Consider the following 13,860-nt stretch of genomic DNA (forward strand, 5'->3'; position numbering starts at 1 on the left):
CATTCTGATATTTTCTCGAGACCTCCCTTCACATAGGGAACATGTAGGTCAAGTCCTAGCCTGTCTGAGAGAACACAACCTCTTCTGTAAATTAGAAAAGTGCCTTTTTGAGCAACCAGAGGTTCCTTTCTTAGGGTACATCCTCTCAGGCACAGCCCTTCAGATGGACTCGGCTAAACTAAGAGCAATTATGGATTGGTCCTTGCCCACTGCTCTGAAAGCTATCCAACGCTTCCTTGGCTTCGCCAATTACTACAGACAATTCATCAAGGGGCATTCTACCATCATTGCCCCATCACTGCTTTTACCAAGAAATCAGCTAATCCCAAGCTTTAGTCCCCCGAGGCCATCTCAGCCTTTGAACATCTAGTCAGCCTTCACTTCTGCTCCTATTCTTCAGCAACCTGAATGCCAATGTCCCTTCTTCTTGGAGGTAGATGCATCTTCTGTGGGCACTGGTGCAGTTTTGTCTCAACGTGACACTTCTGGGAAACTACATCCATGTGGCTTTTTCTCTCGTAATTCCTCCCAGCAGAAAAGAACTATGGAATAAGAGATCAGGAATTATTGGCTAATAAATTAGCCCTGTCTGAATGGCGACATCTGTTGGAAGGGGCCTTGTTTCCTATTACGATATATACCAACCATAAGAACCTCATTTATCTCTGTTCAGCCCGTTGTCTGAATCCTCGTCAAGCCAGATGAGCCTTGTTCTTTTAAAGATTTGATATTAGTCTTACCTTCCGTCCGGGATCAAAAAATAAAAAAGCAGATGCTCTTTCTAGCTCCTTTTATTCCGAAGACCAGGATTCTTCCAAGGACATTCATCCCGTCCTTAACCCTAGTTGTGTCTTGGCCCTTACTCCTGTGTATAAATCTACTTGCCCTCCAGGCAGAACCTTCATATTACCACATCTACGTCTCAAGTTGCTACGCTGGGCCCATTTATCTTGTTTCTCGGGTCATGCTGGAGTCAAGCAGACTGGAGAACTCCTGGGGGTAAATGTATCAAAGTGCGAGTTTGCCAGCGTGTTTAAATCGCGGCAAATCGCGGGTGTTTACCCGCGTTTTTTTTTTAAAAAAAATGGAAATGTATCAAGCTGCGATTTTGACACTCATGTTCAAAATCGCTGGTCATCTCTGGCGATTTTGAGCGATGTAAACACTCCCGAGTTTAGCTAACTCTCCTGTGTTGTAACAGTGAGATGTAAACACATCACTGTTACACTGACCTGTCATACAGCCGCCAGTAAATACAGGTTACGCAAGTAGCGTAGCGCATGCGCAATGCGCTACATTAATTGCGTAAGCGCTAGATACAGTATTATGTGATTTCCCCACTAGCGTGGGAAAATACCATAATACAGTAGTTAGCTCTTACGCAAACAGCGTAAGAGCATTGCGAAACGGACCTCCTACTAGGTAGGAGGTGTTTGCGGCGGCTCCTGTTTTTTTTTATTTTTTATCTTCAAGCAACACTAAAGAGTCGGGATGTACAAATATGTGCCCCTTCTGGGCGAAGAGTTCCTGTTGGCAAAGATTTTCTTATGGAGGTACAAATGGCTGGGACTGGGGCAAGCCGGCAAGATGGATTTACAAATAATAAGTGACATTGGTGCAAGAAAGAAGGCATCATCGGTAAGTATTTGGGTTTTATTATTTTAATAAATACTTGTGGTTTAAAAGAGGGTGGTTAGTGTATTTATTGTGGGTTTTATTATTTTTAATAAATGTATGTGGTTTATAAGAGGGTGTTGTGGCTTTGTAAACTTTTTTCTTTGTGGAACTACAGGGCCCAGCAAGCCAGGGATGTCAGGGCATGTTGGCACTTGTGGTTCTCCAAGTGCCAACATGTCCTGGCTGCCGTGGGTATGCTGGTGCTTGTAGTTATACAAGCACCAGCATGGCCACACTGTTTTTGGCAACCTGGCTGGCTGGGACTTGTAGTTCCACAAACAAAATTGGTGTCAGTTTGCTTTTTTTACCACTTTACGCTGTATTACCCTACTACCCACAGCCCAGGGGTGGTAGGAAGAGCCCTAATGCTATCAGCACTGGGCTGGTTCTTTCTAGGGGGGGGGGCCCGCTCGTTTTTTTCAGCGGACCCCACTCCCTAGGGAATCCAGCCCAGCGCTGAACAGTCTAGGGTTGGTTTGTCATAATGGTAGGGGGACCCCTGCTGCGCGTCTCCCTGCTATAGTGCCGCCAACCCTGGCTGGTTTGCCTAGTGCTGGTAAAGTGAAAATCGGGGGAACCCCACGCAAAATTTTTCCCCGATTTTCACAGGACCAGCACTAGTCAGGCAGCACTAGGGTTAAGCATAAATAGCGGGGAGACCTCACGCTTTTTTTTTTTTTTTCCAACTTTTATCTGTTCTTTACCATTTTAACACTGCCAGGGCAGTATAACAGTGATGTGTTTGTACAACACGCTGCTATCAAGCAGTCTGTTGTATCTGGCGTGTTTTGAAGCAAACTCTCCTGAGTTTGCTAACTCGCAGCTTCATACATTTGAGAGCTGTATAGCTGCAGTGGCAAACAGTCGGGAGTTTGATCACTGGCGATTTTGCAAACGGCGATTTTGACAGAAGCACAACTCTGGCGATTTTGCATGAAATCTCAGCTTCATACATCGGCGAGTTTCAACTTTCCTGAGAAAATCGCTGGAGTTGCAAACTCGCAGCTTCATACATTTACCCCCTGACCTGGTACTATTGGTGGCCATCCCTCTTGAAAGATGTGAAATCATTTGTCTCTGCCTGCTCTAAATGTGCACAACATAAGGTTCCTTGACATAGACCCTTCGGTCCTCTTATTCCCCTACCTGTTCCTGAAGTACCCTGGTCTCAAATATCTATGGACTTTATTACCGATCTGCCTCCCTCCAAAGCTCATACGGTTGTCTGGGTGGTGGCAGACCGTTTTTCTAGAGCAGCTCATTTCATTCCTTTCAAAGGACTCCCTTCTTCCGCAGTGTTGGCAGAACTTTTCATCAAAAAAAATATTTCGCCTCCACGGCTGTCCACTCCATATCGTGTCAGACCGTGGTTCACAATTCGTTTCAAGGTTCTGGAGATCCTTTTGTTCTCAGTTAGGAATTAAATTGGACTTTTTCTCGGCATACCATCCTCAATCTAATGGCCTGACCGAACGGACAAACCAAGAGCTCGAAAAATTCCTACGAATGTATGTGTCTGTTCACCAGATTGGCTGGAACTCCTCCCGTGGGCCGAGTTCGCCCATAACAATCATTTCCATGAAACTGTTTGTAACTCACCCTTTTTCGTCATGTATGGATGTCATCTCAGACCACCTACCTTTTCTCAAACTCATATCTTCTCAGTTCCTACAGTAGATTCCCTGCTATGCAAGTTTTCTCTCATTTGGACACAAACCAAAAGTAATCTGGAGAATTCTGCTGCTCGGGCTAAAAGATTTTACGTTAAGAAAAGGTGTCCTGCTCCTCCACTTCTTCCAGGGGATAAGGTCTGGTTATCCACCAAAAATATCCGTTTAAAAGTTCCTAGTATGAAACTAGCACCCAAATTTATCAGTCCCTACCGAATCTCAGATGATCAATCCAGCAGCTTTCAGATTAGAACTTCCATCCTCGCTATGGATTCCCAAGGTGTTTAACGTCTCTCTGTTAAAACCGGTGGTACAAAATCAATTTTCAAGCGTCACAGCTTCTCCGCCTCCAGCTACTTCTCAAGATCAAACTGAATATGAGATCAAACAACTATTGGACTCTCGTAGATCCATTGGTTCACTGCAATTTCTAGTCGATTGGAAAGGCCATGGGCCTGAGGAACGCTCCTGGGTTAAAGCTTCAGACATTCATGCCCCTCGCTTGCTCAAACACTTTTGGAAAAGATTCCCTAAAACATTATCGTAGGTGTCCGGAGTCCACCCTTATGGAGGGGAGTACTGTAACAATCCTGTCCAGGTTTGCTACTTTCCCTTTATACTCTGTTCTCCTGTGGATCACATGACTCCCTTCACTCCCCTAAAGTCTCGTAAACACAATTTTTAATGTGCAGGGGCAGCGTTCCCTGTTTTTCAATTGGATTGCACAAGTTTTTCCGCTGCGCCAGTGGCGGATCCAGGGGGATCTTGGCAATCGCCCCCCCCCTAGCGGGGCTTGCTGCCGACGGCTGCACGCTATGTGCAGGTCCGCTCGGCAGTGACAAGTAGGGACAGTGTGCTGCCCGGTTGCTCTGATTGTGTTTGAAACACAATCAGAGCAACCGGGCAGCACATTGTCCCTACCTGCCATTGCCGAGCGGACCTGCACATAGTGTGCAGCCGCCGGCAGCCTCAGAATTCAGAAAGGGTGTTTTTTACACAGCGGGAAAAAAAAAACTCGCTAACAATTAAATACCCCTCCCCCCCCCAAGTGTCTAATTATTGATTTTCAGCTACATTAAAGGTGAAATAACCTAGAGATAGGCAAACTGTAGTTTTCAAGCTGTTGAACTACAATTCGCATTATGGGGCCTAATCATCAATAATTTTTTTCCCCTAAAAAGGGACGTTTTCATGGAATAGCCACAAATCTAAGTACCTTGCAAATTTATTATTGGTGAATCGCAGCAGTTATCATAAATATCCTGCTGCTTTGCATTTTTTTATGAAATACATAGCAGTCCTCATAGTGTACCGCAATTTAGCAACCTTTGAAAAACATTTACACGGGGTAATGTACGACACATTACCGTTACAGCGCATGTGCAGCCATCACATGACTCAGGTCCTTCGGGTCAGTGCTGTTTGGATGCCTGTGCGCATGACAGAGTTATCAGCGCATGCACATTGGATTTGAAAGGAGGAACGAATAAGCCACCCAGGATCGCATTACAAAGATGGAGTGGTAAGTTGTTTTTTTTTTTCATATGAACTGCAGTTTATCAGAACTGCTGTTCCTGTGTAGGTTTTTTCATAAATATGAGAAATAGTTAAATCCTTATCAATGCGATAAAGATTGAAAACTATTTTTCATATTGTGCAGTCCTTGTTGAATATGCCCCTCTGTCTTAACTGGCTGTACTATTCACAGGTTACCTAACCTTGACGAATGACAGGAGAGACGCTTCCTCTTTATAATGCTGTCGGCTTGGAGGGTGCTTAGTCAGCTGTGGGCGTGGCCGCTAAGGTAACTGACGTTTAAATAAGTGGGCGAGGTTGTAGCGTCACAGATCAGTACCCAAGAGAAAGGAGAAGATATGTGGCCGGGATTGAGGATAATTGGGCGCCAGCTTAGCACGGCAGCAGCCCGGGGTCTGGTGTACGAGAGGCACGGGGAGCCATCGCAGGTGATACGGTGAGACACAGGATGTTAGATCCACATGGGAAAAAGACCTATAGAAGCACAGCATCATGGGAGGAAGCGTTTGGAGTGAAAGCCGACGCTAAACGCATGTGCAGAGGGGGCGTGGTCTTGTATACCTATATCATTCTATAGAATTAGGTCCTCACTTATCTGCCGAGTCAAGAAGGTGATGTAACTGGACTACACATCGTAGGCATCACATAGCCATAAATGGAAGGCTGAAGATACTAGTAGTTGGTAGAATGTGACGGGAGCAATGTTGTATATTTTTATGAAGTGCAGCCAAGGTCATAGCATAATTTCTAGTGTCGGGGACCTTCCTAGCTTTGAAATATGTTTTTTTTTTTTTATTTTTGTCCCGATTATGTGCTCCAACTTAACTACGTGACAAACATATATATATATATATATATATATATATATATATATATATATATATATATATATATATAATTTATTTGAATATTGTGTGTTTCTCTCCATGCCTTCTCTTTAGGCTTTGTAAGTTACCCAGAATTTGTCAACAGTGTTTCTTGTTTTTTTTTATTTAACTTAAATTACTCATTTTAGAAAGTCACTCTTTTTTTCTGTTCATGTGGGAAAGGCTAGGCCAAGAGAGCAGCTACCATGGTAATTAGCCCAGCTAAAGTTAGAATGCTAATCACTTTGCAAATTTTAATAAAACTATGCTGTGATTGGGGGTAATTATAAAACATTCATATAAATGATACGCAGATGGTAGTCATTATTTTAGTAGGAATAAAGTCTTCGGTTGGAAAGTTGTATTTTGTTGGCTGTGTCTCCAACATGAGTTCATTAAATTCTCATCAGTCATTGTGTGTGTTGCTTATACAAAAGTTTGGGAATGTTGCAGAATGACTGTCACCCCCAAAACTGTCAAATGGTGCCATCTCCCTTGTACCCTCCAGTCGCAATATTCTTTCCCCTAGGAATTTCTGGATACAGTTACGTTGTACCCATGTACAGAGGCAGCAAAATGGCAGATAAAAAAATGAAAGCTGAAACGTATAGTTTTGTCAGTGGACCCTGCCTCAGATTGTGTTTGTAAATTTGCTTTGGGAATTGGACTGGGAACACATAAAGGCAAAATATTGGTTTGTGAAACAATATTATGTCACCAAATGAGGACTGTTCTCAACTATACACTGCCACATGTCACAAATTTAGGATGCCTGATTTATTGTGATAGTGTAATAAACATACTCATTGTTTCATTATCATCTGCATCTGTAAACAAACTGGTTGATTTTTGCCAATTATAATTGGCACACCTTCAATTTCAGTGCAGCAGGAGGACATTTACCCCCTTGACTACATTTTGTGTTTGTATACTACAAAATAAAAGAATTCTGGATTATTTGTTCCTTCATTTACTCCAGTATTTGGTGCATTCAGTCTGTATAACATCAGCAGATGGTCCTTCTATAAAGTGGATGGACATTAGTCTATGCCAGCAGCCTCCTGACATATAGCAGAACCACTTGCATCTTTGGACTTTCTCTTTGTTTTCCTCCTCATAATCTCCATTCTCTATCTTTAAACCAATAACAGTAAGATCTGTAGCCCTACACAGTCATGGCCTTTTAATGTGAGCATGCACAGCGCCTGTGAGTGCTCTTCAGAAATATAACATATTGTTGGTAAATTAACAAAAATTGTGAGAACAATATGCATATTTAGCCAGTTATTCCTGACTGAGCGCAATAGACCTAACCATTAATTTAATAACTATTGACTCAACTTGAACAATGCTTGCAAATATTGTGTGTTTTTTTTTGTTTTGTTTTTTCAAACAAGCAGTAACAGACATTTAATACCGTTTGACAAATAAGTGAGTACAAAGTAATGCATAAGTTACATACTGTGAAAAAGATGTGACTGCAAATAGAAGCCGGTAATGAATGTATGCAAGAGCATATAGTGTATTAATAATTGAAAAGTTTTACAATGTTGTTAAGCATTAAACATTCAAACCAAAAAAACAAAACCAGCCAGAATCATCGTATAATTATTAGCCATTACAGTAGTGTACATAACATCCCAGAAGAGACATTGAGACAACCAGTGGTAATGGTATTCACGATGCTGTAAACAACGACAGTGTTTACAGCTACAAAATTATAAAACTGAACACTACGACATGTAAAAAATACCTACTTACCTGTAAACAGACACAGCCCATTTTTGATGTGACGAGAGCCAAACACTTCAAAATTACATCACTTGCAAACGCGACTTGGATATTTCGTTTTTTAAAGCGGAAACGCACGGACCCATGTAAGTACTACCTTTTACTTTAGGGTTAGGCTGTGGGTTCGGGTTAGGGATACAATTAACATTACCGTCCTCAAAAGGGTCCGTGCGTTGCCGCTTTAAAAACCTAAATCTACAAGTCGCGATTGAAAGTTACGTCATTTTGAAGTCTTGCCCTCTCACATCGGATCTGGCCTGTGTCTGTTTTTACATATCGTTGTGTTCAGTTTCATAATAATTATGTAGATGTAAACACTGTCAGTGTTTACAGCATCGTAAATTCGTACTAAACCCGAGACAACATATTGCAATAAAAGCGCAAGAGTATATGAGTCATAACGTGCATCAAACATCCGCCCCCAGTTTTCTATAAAGGGACCAGGTGGTGGAATCAAACACATTGAGTAAATCATTTTGCTGAGTTTCTGGTAATGGCCATTTGCAGTAAATTTTTCGTATTCCCTTAACATTCGGAAGGCAAATATGTAACTTTTTTTTTAAATGGTGATTGACCCTGATGCATAATGATGCTGCTATTTTATGACATGCTGTTGCATGACGTCAGGATGTGTAATAATGTTTTATTGTTTATTTAGTCTGCAGAGTCTAGATGTCTCTTCTCCATCCGATTATGAAGTCCGAGTTAAAATGTTGGCTGCCCCCATAAATCCTTCAGATATTAACATGGTCCAAGGTAAGATCTTTTTAATCTGTATAGAGCAAGTGTTCTACCTGATACTGGAAAATTCTTAACATAAATTTACGGAAAATATCAACACTTAAAAAATGCAATAGTTTAATGATTAAAGCTGGCCTGTATTATGCCTGCTCTGAAACATAACTGTAGGAATTACATTGAAGTATACGTTGATTATAATGTAACAATGACAAATATCTGTGCACTATTATGGTGCAGGTCAATGTCGATGTAAGATTAAATCACAAGTACTGGAGGACCAGGCACAATGGGAGAAATGTTGAGACATCAAGAAGCAATAGCAAAGATGCAGATCTACTCCACAACTCTAATTAAGCATGTAGCAAAGTTTCACAGAGACTGGGCGCCTGGTCACCATGCAGATCAAAATATGTCCGCCACTGCCTGGAACACCCTGGCTCTTGCTCGGTCAGGTCCCCGCCACATGTGTCCTCTTTCTAAATGTTAAAAATATTTTGTCTCTCTAATCTTTCAGCTGCTATCTGCTTAAGCTGTAAGCGCTCGTTTTCCTGTTCTGTAGTTAACTCTGGCAGCTGATCACCTATAAGCCCATAATACAGAATGATCGTGGCTTCATGAGCGATATAGCATAACTTTTAGCTGGGACTAGGGGTGAGTATACCATACACACTTGACAGCTTTGCTTTGCGCGCTAGTCGCCAGATAGTGGCCTGCTTTGTGTTTTAGTATGCAGAAAAGTTAACAGATTTGTATTCTAAAAAATCAGAAATTGTAATGTTTTGTATATTAACCACAGACTGGACTGTGCTCCATTATGGTGGTCAAGGTCAAATGGGCTCTGGGTTTAAGATGATATACTGTTTTAATGGACTATGGGATCTAGCTGTATAATCATATGTTGATCAAACAGGATTGTGGCTGTGTCAGTAATTTAATTACTATTGCCTGAATTATCATCTAAACGGCTAGTTCTTCATCATATTTGTTTCTATTGAACTGTCGCTGTACCAGCAATTCATCTGCTGTTGCTCTGAGTTACCATCTAAATGAATCAGCTGGTTCTTTATTGATATTGTTTCTATTGGACTGCCGCTGCACCAGTAATTCATCTGCTGGTGCTTTGAATTGCCTTCTTAACGGATCAGCTAAGTTCTTCATTGTTATTGTCTTCGGTGAACTACACCTGCACTAGTATTCCATTTGCATCTGGCTCCACTCATATTTCTGCTTTACTGGCTCTGGGAACCGCAACCTGCAGTAATAGGTGTTTCAAAGCCCATGCTCTCTCCTAGGGCTTAATGGTGAAGAGCACCTACCGTTAGACTCTGCGCCCCATTTCGAGCATCAATCATTTGCAGATATACAGCACTCTCAAATTATTTCTCAGATTTGGTGACACCGCCAAGAACTAGTTTAAACTGGTCTATTAGCATTACACAGACAATACCATACCATTCCAGTCATTTATTCCCTATCCTCCATAACTAGAATATGCAATGTGCGATCCTTTCGGCGAATGAACCGGACATCTGTGGATAAATAGGGGATTAGAATGATACCAGACATGATATGTTTCCTGTTACCTGAACCTTATATCTCACTAACATGTACATATAACCTTATAATATTTAACTATAAACCAAATAACATCTGCTCATAAACAAATGTGGATTGGAACTATTCTAAATATGAACTATATACAAGTGAAGGTGTTAGTGTATGCGTGCGTTATTTATCGTTAGATTGCGTCATGACACGTGGCGTACTGATCACAATCGCATGGTAAAACAATATTAATCAATATACTTTCTTTCATCCAATTATTCTACTTTCACTATATATCTTCTGGGGCTACATACACATGTGTACAACTAAACTGTTTCAAATTGATTCCACAATGAATAGTTTGTTAATACATTTACAAATGCGATCATCATGCAAAACAAAGAAGACGGTGCTTATTATGATCATGTTGTTTGTGTAAGTCCTGCACCGGTGGAAGCAGTTCTTGCCAGTGATAAGAAGGCAATTTTAATACCTGGGCATAAGACCAAAAAATCCACCTCTTATATGTGGAATTATTTTTACCCAAATCCTGACAACAGTTGGCTAGCCATTTGTAAAGCTGCAGTCAGTAGAGGTAGGGACCTTAACCATCTTGGAACCTCATCCATGTTATGCTATTTCAGGTGAGCTCATGGCAAGCTTTTTGGAAAATTAGAAACTTGCTAAAAAAATAACAAGCAGTCCAGCATTAGTTTACTCCCTTCTCTCAGCTAGATCTTAGCAACTGCCATCTACAGCACCAACATCTTCATCATCAATATCCTCACAAGTGATCGGAGTTAGTCCTGCATCCAAGTTGCTACGGCTAGATGACTCCTTCCCTATCCAGGATTCATCAGAAGAATCCTTGAGTGTTAAGCCTGCTACTGCTGCTTGTGGGTGGATCTTCAACCCAGAAGCAGATCAAGAAGACTACTACTAGTAGTTTACAACGATTGAATGTTAATCCTTTGCAAGTGGAAGCAAGTATGACAGCTGTCGCACAGTGGATCACAGGCGTCATGACTACTATGCTAGTATTAGATTTGCGTCTAATATCCAGTTAATGCAGCAGGTTTTAGACAGTTAATTGAGGTCCTGTGGCCCCGTTACCAAATTCCATCTTTACACCATTTTACTAGACAAGCAGTTCCTCACCTGTACAGGAGGTTAGATAAAACCTAAATATTGTGCTACAAAATGCCATTCTACCCACTGTACATTTAACCACAGATATGTGGACAAGCATAACTGGACAAACTAAAGATTATATGACTACGACAGCACACTGGGTTGGTGAATCGCCAACAGCAGCAGGATCTCACAAACAACGCCAGATCACCGGCTTAACTAAGAGGCATACCACTGACAACCTGTTAGAGAGAATAAGGGATTTCATTGCAACATGGCTTATCCCGCTTAGACTCTCTTCAGGATATGTGATTTCTGATAACGCCACCAGTAATGCAAGAGCATTACAGATGGGTAAATCCCATTACATTTCCTGTTTTGCTCACACAATCAACTTGGTGGTACAGAGCTTTTTAAAAAATGACAGGTATGTGCAGGAGATACTGTCTGTGGGCCGAACAATTTCGGGACATATTCGACATTCAGCGACAGCACGTAGGAGATTGCAGCAGCTGCAAGAACAACTTAATTTGCCTTGCCACCAACTGAGGCAAGAGATGGTAATAAGGTGAAATTCCACCCTTTATGTGATTCAGAGGATGGAGGGACAGCAAAAAGCGTTCACGCCTTGATATTGGGAACAGAGGGGGGATGTATTTTAGTCCAACGCAGTGGAGAATACTTTCTGCTTTGTGCAAGGTGCTGAAATCATTTAAAGTAGTCGCCTGTTAAGGGAGTTCAAGTGATTTCCTTAATTAGACTTTTGGAAAAGCAGCTTGAGGAATTGAAGGAGGAAATGAAACAAAGCAATTCCACTCAGTATGTCGGACTTGTAGATCAAGTACTTTATACGCTTCGCCAGGATCTAAGAGTTATCAACATGTGGAAATCAGATCACTACATTTTGGCAACTGTACTTGAACCTAGGGTTAAGAGCTATGTTTTCTCTTTTTTTCAACTAACCCAGATCTCAAGAGATGCAATGAGCTCCCTGTGAGCAAGTTGACCGCTCAAATGGTACATGACACAACGTCTCCTCCTTTTAGTTTCTCAGGCAGCTGCTGCTGGTAAAAATAATTTCAGCTTTTCCAAGAGACCCAGGGTTGATGCAGATGAGTTAGCACAACATTTTGACATCTGGTCTAGTGAAAAGAATTGCCCAAAAATTCATGACACCTCTGCCATAATTGCACCTGATCCTATCAACATTCAAAGAATGGTGGAAGGTTATTTTAATGAACGTGTACAAATGGACACGTCAGACAGTTCCTTTTACATACTGGGAGAAGAAAAAGGCAATTTAGAGACCCATGTACAAACTCTCTTTACAATACCTAAGCTGCCCATCCTCCATTGTGTACTCAAATAGTTTTCAGCACAGCTGGACTTTGTCAGCGATTGGTGTAGTAGGCTACTTCGTAAAAATGTGGAAAAGATGATGTTCATCAAAATGAACTACAAATTCCAAAAGGAAGGCCTTTACCAGCAATTACATCAAAGTATAGGACTTTTGTACTGGTAGATTCCATCAAGGATGATTTAATATTGTGTGAGGATGATGACAACATCTTGCCACTGTAGAGTTCATTGGCAGCATTGTAAGCTTAGCTGCCTTAAGTCCATTGGTGGCTTGTTGTGTTGGGGCCCAAACAAAGTTCTTCAGCCAATAAAAGTGGCCGTCCTTTTCGCTGAAGTGCTTGGTTTGTTAAACTGTACTTGTCCTTTTTAATATCCAACATAAGGGTGGGTGAAAGGGCCAAATGACAATTCCAACTTGCACCACTTTTCATTTCTGCCACTGCTATGTTTGCTAGATTTGCTATAAATTGCCTTGGGTTTGTGCCGTTAATCTGTTGCTTAGTATCCAGCTAGCTCGCTGCAGTCTGGCCGAAAATGACCTGTGTCGTGGTCAAAGTTGACTGGAAATTAATGCTATTGAGGTTAATAATGTAGGCACAATAAAGGAGCCAAATTATGTGATTTTGTTTTTATTTTTATTTTTTTTAAGCATATTTTTGCAAAAAAATACAGATCCAAAACACTGGGTCAGTGAACATCACTAATCTAAGGGTGCTTCTACAAAGTGTTAAAACTTGGAGGGTGAATGCTGATATCTGTTTTGTCTTGAGTTTATTTTTTTTTATCAGAAGTTAGAAAAAGCTTTAATGTTTTGTTATTTAATTTGACATTTCAGAGTATTTTGTGTTAAGCAGCTGTAAAAATTTCTGAAGGAATGCGTTTTTATTACATGATGTCAGTAACTCAAATCTGAAAAAAGCCGACTAGAATATTGTGAGTGTGTGCGTATATATATATATTACAGACAGGATATCTATGTGGCGCTTAACCTGATATTTGGATCTATGGTAAACACCTCCACAATTATGCGTGGCAGCCAACCTTCAAGGACCGGACTGTATATCCGGAACCAGTCTGGAAGAAATAAGAAGGAAAAGGGCGGCACCTTCTGGTGTAGTATTTGGGAATATACCACAAAATATGTTGTAGAGAGGTTGCACCATGCATATGGATTCCCAGTCTAATAAATTCAGAGAAGTAGTGCTCCAAAGGGCATGTGAGTGATACAGAAAACCCAAGAGAAACAGTTCTTAATAATGACACCAAGGGTCAACCTACGTGAGTTCATATATGCGCGTACCAAATGGAAAAATAACAAGCGCCTATCTGTGTGGTCAGCTGTGTTTGGTATCCATCTTATTCAACACCGGTCTCGGCATACACCGATGAAAACAATAAGGGAACAACATATGGTGTGGTATATCAAAATATGTCTTCCACCCGATGCTCTAAACATGCGTACCAGATAATAAGGTATAACTGTGTAACTGCTTCTCGGTCGTTCACAAACAGCTCCGCTGTCTTCACAGTATCTCGCCTCCGCT

General features: G+C 41.2%; 1 protein-coding gene across 5 annotated transcripts in view; it reads left to right on the forward strand.

Annotated features, from left to right (window-relative positions):
* Positions 1–5,160: 5,160 nt before the first annotated feature.
* Positions 5,161–13,860, forward strand: part of MECR (mitochondrial trans-2-enoyl-CoA reductase) — a 29,497-nt gene continuing 20,797 nt past the window's right edge. For 2 of the 5 annotated variants that reach the window (XM_075195511.1, XM_075195515.1), the window contains exons 1-2: positions 5,161–5,319; positions 8,199–8,296. In XM_075195511.1, coding sequence (XP_075051612.1) covers positions 5,222–5,319; positions 8,199–8,296 — 196 coding nt within the window. In that variant the 5' untranslated portion in view covers positions 5,161–5,221. Of the gene's footprint in view, positions 5,320–5,469; positions 5,495–5,537; positions 5,562–5,592; positions 5,616–8,198; positions 8,297–13,860 lie in introns of those variants that run through there. The other 3 variants (XM_075195514.1, XM_075195512.1, XM_075195513.1) reach the window with 3 other exon arrangements.

This window comes from Mixophyes fleayi, chromosome 2 (genome assembly GCF_038048845.1).
Source record: "Mixophyes fleayi isolate aMixFle1 chromosome 2, aMixFle1.hap1, whole genome shotgun sequence".
NCBI classification, from domain to species: domain Eukaryota; kingdom Metazoa; phylum Chordata; class Amphibia; order Anura; family Limnodynastidae; genus Mixophyes; species Mixophyes fleayi.